This window comes from Aquila chrysaetos, chromosome 1, assembly GCF_900496995.4.
Source record: "Aquila chrysaetos chrysaetos chromosome 1, bAquChr1.4, whole genome shotgun sequence".
In the NCBI taxonomy this organism is placed as follows: domain Eukaryota; kingdom Metazoa; phylum Chordata; class Aves; order Accipitriformes; family Accipitridae; genus Aquila; species Aquila chrysaetos.
In genome coordinates this window covers 68423123-68438001 of record NC_044004.1, presented here as the reverse complement: position 1 = coordinate 68438001, position 14879 = coordinate 68423123, and the positions used below count along the sequence as shown (strand labels likewise).

General features: G+C 38.9%; 1 protein-coding gene across 2 annotated transcripts in view; it reads right to left on the bottom strand.

Annotated features, from left to right (window-relative positions):
• Positions 1-14879, bottom strand: part of TTC29 (tetratricopeptide repeat domain 29) — a 224294-nt gene that overhangs the window by 131187 nt on the left and 78228 nt on the right. Inside the window, exons 1-3 of one of the 2 annotated variants that reach the window (XM_030027181.2) lie at positions 13052-13250; positions 10118-10214; positions 4581-4664 (exon numbers count right to left, since the gene is read on the bottom strand). In XM_030027181.2, the coding sequence (XP_029883041.1) occupies positions 4581-4664; positions 10118-10214; positions 13052-13103 (233 nt within the window). In that variant the 5' untranslated portion in view covers positions 13104-13250. Of the gene's footprint in view, positions 1-4580; positions 4665-10117; positions 10215-13051; positions 13251-14879 lie in introns of those variants that run through there. The other variant, XM_041126217.1, reaches the window with a different exon arrangement.

Below are 14879 nucleotides of genomic sequence, written 5' to 3'. Positions count from 1 at the left end.
CCACCACTCGCAAGACAGAAAACACAAATACAAATTTTCTGCATATCTAGGTCAGCTTGTACCATCTCTGTATAATAATTTAGATGCCATCTGACTACCAATGAGTCTTGAGTGAAGACACTAGAACTCCATCATCTGATTCACAGAAACACATCTAATAAAATTGCTAATGTAATATTTTTTGTCACTACTAAACAAAACTGTTCCTCTCATCGAAAAGATTTCAAAGTATCTCTTCCTAGTCTAACTCTTTTTTGATGATACGGTCGTCTTTGGACAATTTTCATTTGTATGAAGAGGAGAGAACTGTTACTTGATCTTTCTGGCCCTGACAAAAAGATCAGGAAACAGGAATGACAACATCAAATTCTGGTCCATTCTAGGCTCCAAACTCATTTGAAGATTCAACCCTGGAATCAATTTCTTGATGGAAAATGCCTTACTTCACAGTTCGTCATGAACTTTTTGACCCTTAGATCAGTCATAAGGACAATTTCTAATTTTTACTGCAACTCAATTTTGAGCCATTAATGATTTGGTGAGTCAAGACCAAGAACAGAAAGTATCAGGGAAAGCACACTGAAGGCCAGTGGAGTCAGCCAACCCCTTCATAAGCTTACAAAAGCCTAATTCTGTGGCAGGAAAGCAGTCACATTCTGCATTAATGGAAACCTTTCCTTTTTTTCCATTTCCAGCTTCTTACACCACATTCACTTCTTATTTCAAGTTAAAGTCTTAGAGAAGGAAACAAAACAAAATCAATGAAAAAGACAAAGCAATATCCTGTTTTAATATAATTAAAGCACTATCTTTCTTAAGCACTGTTTTTTCTTCCTCTTCTATCAAATCACCCTGGGACAAAAAATTATTACAAAGAAAAAAAAAAGAAAAACCTCTCCACATTTTTCCCCAGAAAAATGAGATTATAACATAAGCACACTTAACAGAATTCTTCTCATTTGCTGAAGTTTGGAACAGAGTACAATACTGTATAATAGAAGGATAACTGCAGCTTTTTTCCTTCAACTATGAAGAAACTAGCTTTCTTAATTTTAAAGAATTGTGAAGCATACAGTTTTAGGGAACAGCTTTAAACAATGTTGCTTGTTTCCATAAGTGTGATACTACCCATACATTCCTTTATTTAGGAGATAATAAATTTGTTATCTGCCTAACATGCACCAAAAAAATTAAAGGGTGTTTAATATTAAGTAGGAGTGTGACTACAAGAATTTGTCTTGACAAAATAATGACTGACTTATTAAGTTAACATCCATATTAAACAAAAGTACAGATATTTAGGTGGCAAAAGAAAGATATCCTGTCCTTTCATAAAGAAGTACAATAATCTACTTCCAGGATGGAAACAATATTTAAAAACCTACACAGCATATTATAAGCCATTTCTCACACTTCTTTCAATAAAAACACCTGTTTGCTGAGACATACAAAGCATAACATTGATTTCAGTAAGATCATTTACAGATATGGCATTGCCTTACTTTATAAATTGTTTTAAAATTACTGTTGATGCATTTAGTTTTTTATAACTAGATTAGCCTAGTACTAATATAACTGTAGCTGCTAGTTTGTTACCATTTGTTTGCTCTCAAATGATTGTATCAGGTTTGTGGAACAGAATTAGTAATTACATACTATAGAAATTTTGTAACTGCTGAGCTATTACCAAAAGCTAAAATTCTGAGAATAATTTAATACACAGAACATGAACATAATCTTTAAAAAGATGTACTTAAAAAATCTCCACAGAAATAAACCAGAATACATATGATATTTCATTTTAATCTTCTGAGAGGCTTTGATAACTTTGAAAAACAGCTTATTACAAACCAGTAAGGAAACACCCCACTTTGTGTAGGTATTGCAGAACGGATGATAAAATTCTCACTTCATTGTGGATTTCCTTGCTGGTTTCCTTTTCCACATCCTCCAGACTCAGGGTTTGGATATAAAAAGAAAAATTGTATAGGGGGGATTTTTTGGTTGGTTTTGTTTGTTTGTTTGTTTGTGGTGGTTATTTGTTTGTGTTTTGGTTTTTTTTTTGATAGCAGTAAAAGGCTGACCTGACCAAATCAGAGCTGTAAAATGCACTTTGAAGCCCCAAGGCCTTCCTAAAATAGCAGTGACTTCCTGTGTAATCACAGAGAGAACACTTCTGTCCCTTGCATGGTGCGTGTACTCTGGAAATCCACTGGGGCTGAAGACTGAATGTCCTGGTTTCAGCTGGGATAGAGTTAACTGTCTTCCTAGTAGCTGATACAGTGCTGTGTTTTGAGTTCAGTATGTGAAGAATGTTGATAACACTGATGTTTTCAGTTGTTGCTAAGTAGTGTTTAGACTAAAGTCAAAGATTTTCAGCTTCTCATGTCCAGCCAGCGAGAAAGCTGGAGGGGCACAAGAAGTTGGCACAGGACACAGCCAGGGCACCTGACCCAAACTGGCCAACAGGGTATTCCATACCATGGGACGTCACATCTAGTATAGGAACTGGGAAGTGGGGGGGGCGGGGAATCGCCGCTCGGGGACTAGCTGGGTGTCAGTTGGCGGGTGGTGAGCAATTGCACTGCGCATCATTTGTACATTCCAATCCTTTCATTATTACTGTTGTAATTTTATTAGTGTTATCGTTATCATTATCATTATTAGTTTCTTCTTTTCTGTTCTATTAAACTGTTCTTATCTCAACCCACGAGTTTTACTTCTTTTCCCGATTTTCTCCCCCATCCCACTGTGTGGGGGGGAGTGAGTGAGTGGCTGCGTGGTGCTTAGTTGCTGGCTGGAGTTAAACCACAACGCTGAAACAGCTCACTGGGAAGGCAAGTCAGTCTGCAACAACTGTTGTAGCATAATGACTACAGCAGCACTGCATAGCTGGTACGGAACTAGGGTGCCAATAAGTGAATGTACTTATTTCAGGGAGCAGAAATAAGACCTGCTCCTGATGTCTGATACTTCTTCCACCCTCACAGAGCAACTATGCTACCCTTAATTCAGGGGACAGCATGTCTGTCAACACAGCATTTGCTCGGGAAGGATCTGTTCCTTATGTTGGTCCAGCTCATGCAGAATGTGACCAAGTCACAGACCAATCTTAGTTTCCTTCTTTTTAAGCAGGGAATATCTAAACCAGCTAAGATACCTAGCACGATTAGTACGACAGCATGATCAAAGGTAACTGTCCCACATCAACCATGTATACTCACAGACCAGTAACATGGCACTTCCCATTGCCTCACCTAACTCACTTTCCTGTCACTGTCAGGCTGCTCCCTCCCACAGACTGTGACCATGATAACAGTCTCTCCTACAGAAACAAAGGGAAAAACTGCACTTTGCAAACCCTAGGATGACATATTGAGAAGGTCTTGCTCAACCCCATCACTGAACTAATCTTTAGTCTATCATCTTTGAAACTAGTCTTAGTTCAAATAAAAGGAGTGGTGTGTGAGTTTGCTTTAAGCAGATTCCTCTCCTAGATCATCAGACCAGATACATTACAATTTTTGTACTGACAGTCAGAACACTTACTAGCCTTATCATATTACCATTGTAAAAATAAAGGTGAATCTGACATGTATCACAGGAAAGGAAAATGTGTCTTCTGGCTAAGTATTATATGGTATGGTTTTAGGACACTGCTGGAGTTATTACCCCCAAACTCAAATTTGGTAATTTTCTAGATTTTAATTTGAAAGTTTTTAGGGAAGGTTTGCAGGTACATTCTTAGGCTAGGAAGGAGAAAAGAAGCATGTTTTGCAAGAAACTAGCTGGTCGAATTTCTGTCTGATAGAATGTTTTTATGCTGCAAGGGTGATCTTGCAATATTAATTGTTAAGGTGCCTAGAGCCCTTGTATATGCATCTTTTTATTATTTAAATATTGAAATAAATAAATAATCTCACTTAAGCAACCAGCAATTCAGATTTGTTAGAATTCTTTCATTAATTTTGATGGTGCTGAACCCCAGATCTGTTAAAAGACTCCAGAAGAATAAGTTAGTCATAGTCTCTTGTAACTTCTAAATGTAAATACCTCAGCTGTAAGAAATCAAAAGTTATCTAGATTTCTTTCATTCATTGGGTTTTTAAATAACTAATGGTGTATTAAATGCCTCACCGCAGAAGTCAGCACTTGGGCTTGGCTAAATAATAATTCAAAATTACAAGTACATGTATGTCGGTATACTAAGCTTCCACCCCTGAGGAGATATTTCACAGAGGCTCATAAAAAAAAAAGAAAAAGAAAAAAAAAAGAAAAAAAAAAAGCAGCACAATTTCAAATATAATTACTGACACAATCTTAACAATAATGTTACAAATGTGATATAATACTTTGGTAAATATACAAATTAGTAAAACCAAGGAGTTAAATGCTTTGATATATTTAATATCAGGAGAAATGAACCATCATTATTTAATATTAACTTCAATTTTTAAATGCCAAGTTCCACTAGAAAGAGTAGGGCCTAGGGAACTTTAAATTTAAATGATTATGATGACTAGAAACAAAGGAAACAATAAACTTATGGATGTTAAAATGCCTCAAAAAAGCCAACTTACGCAGCAGCTTCTTGTTTTGACAACCCTTTGATATTCTTCGCCAAATAATCATCTATGCCATCTTTGTCTTTGATCAAATGAATCCTAAATTTAAATGAAAAAAATTAAAAGAAACACTGTGAGGTGCTAACATAGACTTCTGCAGCATGTATAATATATTAGCATTGCCAAGTGGAGCTAAATACTGAAATATTGACAAAGTAATGTATCAGACATTCTATAAACACATACAAATATCTTTTTAATTTTTTTGGTCTGTAGCTATTTCAAAACTTTATTTCTGAAAGAAAACAGAGTTGGTATTAGCTTTCAAGGCCTGGTTATCTGATATTTCTGTCTAAACTGGAAGAAATTGTGTATTAGCTAAATCAATTGTAATTAAGCTATCCATATTTAAACTGTTTTCTAAACCAGAACCCTTACATTTTTGCATTATCAGTGTGGACCAGAGTGGTCCAATCTATTTTGTATTTAACTTTTTTCAAAACTAAAAAAAAGAAAATCAACAAAAAAAAAATCCCAAACCCAACTCAAAATGTTTTCCTTGGTGCAATGCAGACTTTTAATATTACTCTCAGCTTTCCAGAGCAGCATATTACAAAAGGTGGTCCACTAAGGGGGTAATCCAAAGGGCATTAAAATAAACAGCAAATTTCAGGATGCATGGATCTAATTTTAAAATTTGAACTGTACATCATTTCACCTTTCCCTTGAGCTCTCACCTATCTGCATCTCCACTCTGATACACACGAGATGCCTTCAATTTTAAAGGATAATATGCACTTACTGACCGTAAAGTGTATTTAAATAGATTCTGATATCCCGACTGTAGAGGATATTATCTTTATAAAAGTAATGTGAATTTATTTTTATTCTTCTTTAAAAGAGCATAAAGATTGTCTAGTTAATCACTCAAAGATAAAAGAAATTCAACATTAGTGTTCCACATAAATCTATTACTTTCCTCTTTCTCTGTCTGTATTACACTGTTGTCTTTCATTACAGGGATGAGAGTAAATTCTTTTCATAATGTTAGCTAATATAAGCATCATGCTCCTTATTGCTCTGAGAATACCAAAGACACTTCATGAAGTTCATTTAAATGAAAACAAAATAGCTAAGCAATGTAGAGGTATTTTGGCATGTCTGTATTTAAAACAGTGTAATAGTGAAAACTTCCAGCACAAATACGGCATTTAAATTTGTTCCAGAATTTACTACTACGGAGCTGCACCAACAGAGGCTTATGCTTTCAAGCTGCACATAACACAATCCATATGAGTTGCTGCTGACCATACAAAATGTACACCTCATGGATATTGCCATAAAAAATACAGTTATAATCAATACCAAAATTTAACCAATATCAAAATTTTCACATGAAATTAGTCACAATTTAGGAAGATACAATATGTCATTAGGATAATGACGATAAGGTAATTATTGTGTACTTTAAACTGATGTAAAAAATATTTCAAGATATAATAGGTTTATATGAGGTAATAAAAAAATTGAAAAATAGTATCTCTGTGTAATTAAATAGGAAGTATTCAGTAGACAACACAAAACCCCCTGGCTGACCTTTGTACTTTAAGACTGCAAAAATGAGCTTTCTGCACATTGGTAGCACATAGAGAACACACCAGATAAGGGGCGGGAGGGGGGAGTCCTAACCCCCAAACTGAAACAGTCAACTACAACAAGCAAATTCCTAGGCATCACTATCAGCTTCCTGCAATTTAATCTATACTGCAGTTAAAAATAATCTCAAACTGGAACAAAAGAAAGCCTGATGCCTTCTCATTATCTTCTCAAAGGTATTTTAATAAAAAACAACTGGGGAAAAGCCCCTAGAATCATATACAATTTAAAATGTCACCTGCCTTATAGTCAAGGTATAAAGTTCTGAGTTCTGATTGGTAACACAATCTAACTAAAGACAACTACAGACAAGGGGAAAAAAACAAAAGAAACAACTTCCAAACCAATTACTGTTTACATACGTTCTGCAATACCCTGTATCGGACCGATGCAACTACAAACACGGTCATCCATGAGAAAGAATTTACATTACTAAAAATAGTTAATACTTATCTCATCCTGGCTGTTATTATCAACGATATTAATGTAGCAGTAACACAGAAAAGACAAGTAGATGATATGTAAGAAAAAATACACAGTAGACAATTCCATCAACTGAAATAATAATTATTTAAAACGACTCGTTATAGGCAATGAGAATAAAACCAATAAAAGTAATTAATGTGAAGAAACAAGACTGTGACTTGGAATGGACATTGTTTCTTAATAGAGAAATGAGGTGAGGATGGCACTGTCTAAGCACTGTCTAAGAGGCATTGTTTCTTTACTTCCAGAAGTTGTCACCTGCATTTTCCTAACAGTTTTAGCCTTATTTCTCCAGTGTTTCCATGATGACTCACTATATTTCATGAATAGTTTATAAAAAAGTCTACTTCACCTGTAAATTGGCTCCTAATTTAAAACTAAAATTTTAAATCACTCACTTATTAAAGACAAATATATTTTAATCCAATGGACACCTATCTCAGAGTTAACACTTTACACCATGCATTCCTATAACTATTTCTGTTACCAGTCTACACAGCAAAGAAATAGCTACTGACTTTTTCCTAGAAGTAAACTTCATGATGAACACACCTGGCTTTTTAATCAAAGAACAGAACAAAGTTGCATAAAGGACCAACCTGATTCTCACATAACTTTCTGTCCCCACTGCCTATTCTGTTAAATCAGACTCCCGTTTTCTCAAAATTTCCTATCAAAGAAAATGGCAGAGCTTGTCTTGCTCTAATCACTAGGCATCTACAGCATGGTCTAGACCACTACAGAATCACACGTCTTTTCTGCAAATAGGCACAACTTCTATAGGACTGCTGCAGAATGATCTTGAACGTGAAACTCCCCAAGTAAAGGGAAGAAACAAGCCTCCTACCTCTGGGGTGAGTTCTCCAGCAATGTAGTTACTGGAAAAAGTGATGGCTGCAGAACACAGCTCCAGCCATAAAATATTTTAAAAAAAAAAATTAAAATTGTAAGACATCACTGTATGTCCTCATTCTATCAATGTGTGAGAGGACACCTATCAATATGAGCCCCTCAGAAAGACTGGGCCCATGGATACCACGTTTCTAGATCCTTACTGCTTTTAGACATGAACATGCAGCTGTGTGACAGATGCACTAGACCCCCCCCCTTAACCAAACCAGCACCAGTTTGGTACAGGCTCCAAAGGAGGTAAAGGCCTGAGCCGTAGCCGGGCCAACTCCTCTAGGAAACCCACAAAGGAGCAGAGCAACACAGTGAAAGTTGTGGGTACAAGGAGTCTCGTGCATACCTCTCCCATTGTATGCAATTTGACTATGAGCCAACCACTTCATCCCATAAATAGGACAGCCTAAGTGAGCCTTCTTTGAGGTCTCCCTGCTAGGCAGCATGGTGGTAATCTCCAGCAACGAGGTATTTACCAACAATAGATCATTGGATGAGCCCAATTTGAACTCTCCCTGGACGGCAACTGGACTGCATGCCAGGCAACTCTCCCCTTGAGCAGGGATACTCTCAGTATTAAGAGATATTAGTCATTTAGCTTAAATAAGTAAGTTTTAAATAGAATGAATCACTTAGAGTTATAATGTTGTGTGATTTAATGTGCTGATTGCTTAGTTTTACTTACTTAGCATGAGTAGTTAAATTTGCTGAAGCCTTAGGCCGCAAGCTGTAAACTTCCACTTAGATTTACTGAACATGTGCCTACTTAGTCAAAACAGGGGGCTCCAGAGCCAGTGTAAATCAGGAGATAAAGAAGCTTCAAGGCTACAATTCTCAACAGCACCTGCAACTCAAAAAGATAACGAACGGCCTGTTTGGAGACAGTGAAAGAATCCAATAAGGAGTCAGAAGGTGTCAGACCAGAATCCCTATTGGACCAAAGGGCGTGTGGAAGGCACGGGAAGAATGTGTAAGGAGTGGGTAAATAGTCTGTAAGGGTATAATTGCCCAGGGATTTCTTTGTTTGTGTCCTTTTTTCTGTCCTTCCTTCCTCTTCTTTTCTTTTTCCCCTTCCTTCCCTTGGTCCCTCCCTGGAGGCAATCCACTGGAGCTGGCCCTGCTGCTGTACCACTCTATTAAATTATTTATTTTTATAAGACTCAATGCCTGAAAGTCTGTTTCAGGAAGCTGAGGGCTTAAACTTTGGAGTGAACTAACACCAGACACCTGGACGGATCAGTAAGTGATTAATAGCATACTAAACTTTGAAATCCTAACTAAGTGATATAAAGGACTGATTGATTGTGCACATATAATCTTTTAGACATAAACCATTGACCAAGTCTGAGACTAAGTCTGGATCCAGCTGCACCTAGACTCCTCTCTGAAAAGGAGTTTAGAAAGCAAGGGGGTCCATTCTGAACCTCATGACTCAATGGGAGGTTTTCCTTACCCTTTGAATCTCTTAGATACAAACTGTTGACCAGGTCTGAGACTAAGTTTGGATCTAGCTGCACGTAAGCTCCATTAGTAGTTTAGAAAGCAAGGGGGTTCATTCTGAATCTCATGACTTAACGGGAGGGTCTCCCTTACCTTTTTGCGTCTCTGATCTCTGTGCAAATCATTCTAAATCAATTCTAACTTGATTTTCCTTTATATATTTCTCCCATGTAATGAGCAATAGAGCGAATCTTGCCATCGAACTCTGTTAAGTCACACTTTCACAGATTCTTTAAGGATCCTAAATCACTCATCCGCGACAAGCTGCTGAACTTTGAGATACCCCAGACCTTTCAGCCAAAGGCTAAAGGGACTGCTAGGCCTGGGGAGGGTGGGAGGAGGGGGAAGAAAAAAAAAAAGAATAGGAAGAAGAAGAAAATAACCACTATTATTTCTGAAATGGAGGCAATTCCAGGAAAAAGAGCATAGTGGGGCAGAGTAGTAACTGAGACACCAGTACTCACTGAGGAAGACAAAAATGTGTGGATACAAGTAACTAAGAAGAGAAATGAGTGCAACGGAACAGAAAGCCATGTAGGCATGTGCAAGAAGAAGATGCCTTGAAAGCATTATGGCACTGCTGTTAACTCTGTTATTAAGTACAGGATAATGTTTTTCAAGTCAGTTTTATTCATTGTATTTTGAGAGATGTGAAACCATTTCGTGCCTGAATGAAAAAATAAAAAAAAAAAATCTTGTTTTTTCACCCAAATAAGTACATTTTCAATGACCTACATTCATATCAACACTAAACGGAAATAACTTCCTATGGCTCTTTAAGGGGTTTTGAAAAATTAGGATGAAATATCTACCTTAAACAGAACACATTTCCTATTTTGGTTTTTTTTCCCTTTTAATTATAAAACTTTCCTAAGAGAGAATTTCCTTGCCTCTGATTTTTGCAGTTTTAAATATTGCAAAAAAGCAAACATCATTTGTCACCTCGGCACAGCTGATTGAAGATATTCACAGTAAAAATGACACTCTGAAAGAAAAGAGGTACATACCTTGCAAAGTCTAATGAGGGGCAAACAGTCTGCTCTATGAACCTGGGATGCTCCCCTGGGCTTTGTAGGATCGCTTGAGGCAACACATTCATTTTCACTAAAACAAACAAACAAAAACAACTTACTTGAAACAATGTCTTCACAGTGATGCAGTTTCTACTCTGTCTTGTGCTGCTTCCCAGCCAACTCTCTTTTATTTTCATGACATGTAAAACTGGACTCCAGTTCCACGCAAATCTTCCTAGGCCTCAGCATTACTTCAGTAGGGCATAATGCATAGGAATGGTCATGATCATAGTTTCAATGGTTTTCTCTTTCATTGCAGTGCTTTTGATTTCCACAGGGACAACTGATTTGGGAATCTTACTTGCATGCGATTCCCTGTGCTTTCTCAAACTATCTAGGTCCAAGTATTAATAATATTTTAAGTTAATATGTAAGGTGGAGAAATGATTGGACATGCAGTGTGCAATGCAACAACAGGCACTGTATTAATGTTCAAAATAATACATAATCATAATAGTAACAATCCTTTGAATAAAGAATGTAAGTAATGCTATACTTAGAACACAGGGTTTTACTTAAAAGCCGAAAGCCCCACAGTTATGTAGAATCGTCTAGCTCGTCATTCTCAAGTATATAAATGCTAATAGGACTTTTTTCTCATACAGAACTACTGTGTTTTTTCCCCAAGTATTCAGTCTACACTTCCTACCATTAAAGTTTCAGCTGCCAGTTCCTTCATTTTGTATGTCTGTGATCTGAGGACGTTAGCAGCAGGAGCACCCTTACTTTTAAATTTGGTTTAATGTAGGTATTGCATGCCCTGCTGGTAGGCCTCAAGGCACAAACTTTTAATAAGGATGGGAAAACAGAATATAATAGGAGGGGGGAAAGAATTTAACTATTTGCTACATTTAGTGAAAGGAAATTTATTTTACAGGAAATAAGTGTTAGATACGAATCAACCTGATACTGAATGATCAGCATCAGACTAGCAGATATTTTATATATTAGCCTTTCTGAGATCAAAAGCCATTTCATTAATGCAATATTTTGCTACAGTTGTAGTGAAGTAATTTTTTTAATTGTGTTACTTAGAATGGAATAACAAAGACAATTATAGGTTCAAAAGATGACAGGGTACGATAGTTCCCCTAAGTGATTCTTTTAGGGCTTAGTACTAATGATAACATTTGTTACAGAAAGAAAAAAATATTATTTATAAATAAACTAATCTATAGTCAGAGGCAGCAACAATTTACACAACTGTGTCATGGAAAAAAAATCAATAGAATGAAAACATATGGGTAATTCATCACTATAAAAGATCATATTTCTTATAGACAATGAGAGGTTTCTATCCAGAAGCAAAATAGAAAGGAAAATCTCTTTTTAGGAAGATGCTATTCAGTGATAAATAGTAATTAAACTTTGGAACAACAATATTGAAGCCCAGAGAAGATGCAAGCTTTCTACAAGCCTCTTAGTTTTGTACTAGGTGAGAAAAAGAAAACAGACCATGTCTTAATGGCAGCTGTTGAATTTGGCAAGGCAGGAGAGCTGGCCATCTGCAGCTATGGGGCAGAAAAGGCAGGGTAAGCAGCTGAAAAGAGACCTTGAAAGCCCTGGTAGGGCACTGCAACCATGAAAAGCTATCGATGGGTAGGTGTACTTTGTGGCATGCCGCAGGTCTCAGGCTCCAGGTTGCACCCATATGGGACCTGGCTGGAGCATACAATAGCTCCTCGCTGGTCCACACGCTCCAGGTTTCCACCCCACAGAAATCAAGTCTATGAAGAGACAGGCTGGCATGCACACAGGTCTCACACTAACATGAGGCACATATGCAGACGTTTTTCTGAGCCCATTACAGCCTCACAAGAATTAAAACTATTGCCCTGACTCCTATGTCAAACTCAAAGCTTGGGAATGAAAAAAAAAAAAAAACAAACCTGCTTCATAATAATGTCAATTTAATTTTTATTTTAGAGGTGGGAGGTTGCTTTCCCAGTGAAATGGATGGTGTCTTTCCCCTCATTTCCAAGGTAACTGTAATCTTTACAGGTAAATTACAACCACAGAGACACGACAGAAGGTATCAGCAACGCATCCTTCTGAAACACGTGCTATTACATTCACAGGAATTTCGCTGCTGATCATTTAAAGACTGCTAACCCCTTTACATCTTACTCCTTTATTATAAGGCCCAAACCACATCTCATTTGCTTAATCAAACATGCACAGCATTTAGCAAAAGCCAAGGCAATGCAGTTTGTTTCTAAAGAAGTGCTGTATTTGATCACATGGTCAAGGGAATCTCTCCACAGGCTGGAATCGCTCCAATATGCATGGAAGTTAAAGGTAAAACACCAACTGATTTTGTTTTCTGAGGCATGAACAAACCTAAGTGGAGGCTGAGGATTTCCCAGAAAGGGAAGCGGCCTAAGGAAGCAGGCATGGCTACATCCAGCTGCCTTTGCAGACATATTTGCTGCTACCTGGCACCTCATAAAATAAAAGGATATCAGAGCGTGACAGGACAGACTTACAGCCACGCCGCTTTATTCCACCAAAAGCACCAATATGACTGATTAAAAAACTCAATAAACTTTTAAGATCTATAGCCAGCACGACAGATGTCATTTGTTCCAAGAAACCTGAGGTCACGGCCCCAACCAGTGCTTGGCTTTGCAGCGCTTGACCCATATTCTGAACCTCGTCCCCATCCAGCCCCGGCTGAGGGAAGACAGCCGCCCTTCGCTGCTTCCCGGCCTTCACCAACCACCAGCTGGGCACGCTTTTTTTTTTTTTCCCCTTCACCTGTTCACCACCCCCATACACAACATACTCTCAACCCTTGCCTCTGGTACTGTCTTAGTCTCATTAAAAAAAAAAAAAAGGGAGTTAGCTGAACTTTCCAGGGGAACGGACCTCTACTCATGGCGCGGCTGCAGGACGAGGTCTTCGCCGCCGGCGTGCCCATCGCACCCGGCCCTTCCCGGCTCCGTTACTCCCCCGCCGCCGCCGCGCAAGGCGCGGGGTGGGGAGCAGAAGCGGGCCGCCAACGCTCGCGGCGTTCGCCGACCGGTTCGCCGCGCCGGCTCGGCCCCGGTGCCGCCGCCGGCAGCCGGGCCGCTCCGCGGGACGCCCGCGGCCTCGCCATGGCGACGGGGGCGGGCGGCGCCGAGGGCGGGCGGGCCGGCCGGCCGGCCTCCCGCCCCGCCGCCTTCCCCGAGCCCGGCGTCCTCAGGCCCCGCCGCCCTCTTGAGGCCGCCCCGGGGCGAGGCGCCTCTGCTCTCGGTCTCTGCGAGGCGGCCGGTCGCCGAGGCGTGAGGAGCAAGCCCAGCGAATTCCTCTCTGGCAGGGGCCTGCAGGCCGGGTGAGCCGCAAAGTCCGATTTAGGCCCTGACAAATGTGGAAGCGGCGAGAAGTCAGCTCAGCTGGAGGTGTTCAGCATTAACGGAGAGTGTTTGCGCGCTTTCTTGGAGCTCAGATGAGCTCACCTCAAGCGGGAGCATCTCTCGAAGCTAAGTAAGCTTCTGAAGTTGGCAAGCAAAGAATCAGTGACAATATCATATCGATACTTAAAGGGAGGTTTGTGGGCAGTCTCTTAGATTATAGATGAGCGCTTGCGGCGAGCAGGCTTTTTTCTTTTGGGACCTCTGATCTTCTCCGACATCCTTCAGGACTTCTGAGCAATGGAAAAGAGCAAGTAGAAAAGACTAGACTTAATCTCTAAGTGAGTGACATAACATGGAGGCTTTTGGTTTGTGGAAAATTTTGTCGCTTTCTGTTGATGAGAGCCTGCTGCTTAATTTACGGTAACAAAGGAACTGTTCTTCTAAGGGACTGATCGGCTAGGGAGTCTGGGAGCTTATAAGAAATGGAAATAGTGAGAAGGAACCAATGAGCTCTTGGTAAGTGCAAATGAAAATGATAAGAGAAATCATAATCGGGATGCTGAAGAACACAGAGAGCGCAGATTTTTCAGTAGCCTCTTTTTTACTGTTGGAAACTTGACACCAGCAGAAGAGGTCATTTTTTAGCACAGATTTGACCTAGTTTTTATTGCTAAAACTGGTTGGAAAACTGGAATGTCAAAATCAATTGTTATAATCTATTTTGGAAGGATCAAGTGGACAGAAGGCACTTCAAAAATGGCATTACCTGTTTCTGAGTTGATGGCAATTGGAAGCAAATGATCTTGAATGTTTACGGGTCAATGTTCTAACGGATAAGTCAGAAGTTGACAGGGTACTTAGCTGATATCAAATCACACTAGAGAACAGCATGACCTATGCCTTACCCACCTACAACATATAGGGAAAATACTGCTGTACTGCAGTGAATTTCAATCTGAATGACATGCTGGAGGTCTCATGCTGCCAGTGTTAAAATGTACTTGGAATTTCAAAATATTTTAAATGTCAATTTCCTAACTCAAAAAGTGTTGCATCCAACACAGGGGAATTCTATATTAGACCTCATCTTGTCAGATGAAAAGGAATTGATCACAGAACTAAAAATTAGCCATAGCTTAGGTATAACTGATAATGATTTGATCACATTTGTTATGTGCAAACAGAATTAAGTCCAAACCAATAATATGTATACTTAATGCTTCGAAAGGGATAATTTTGTAAAGGTGAATACTATTATATGGTAAATCTGCTGGGAGAAAGAATTTAATCTGAAATGGGAGAATGATAATTGGAAACCGTTTAAGGATGTTAGCCCAGATACCCACAAAGCCATAATC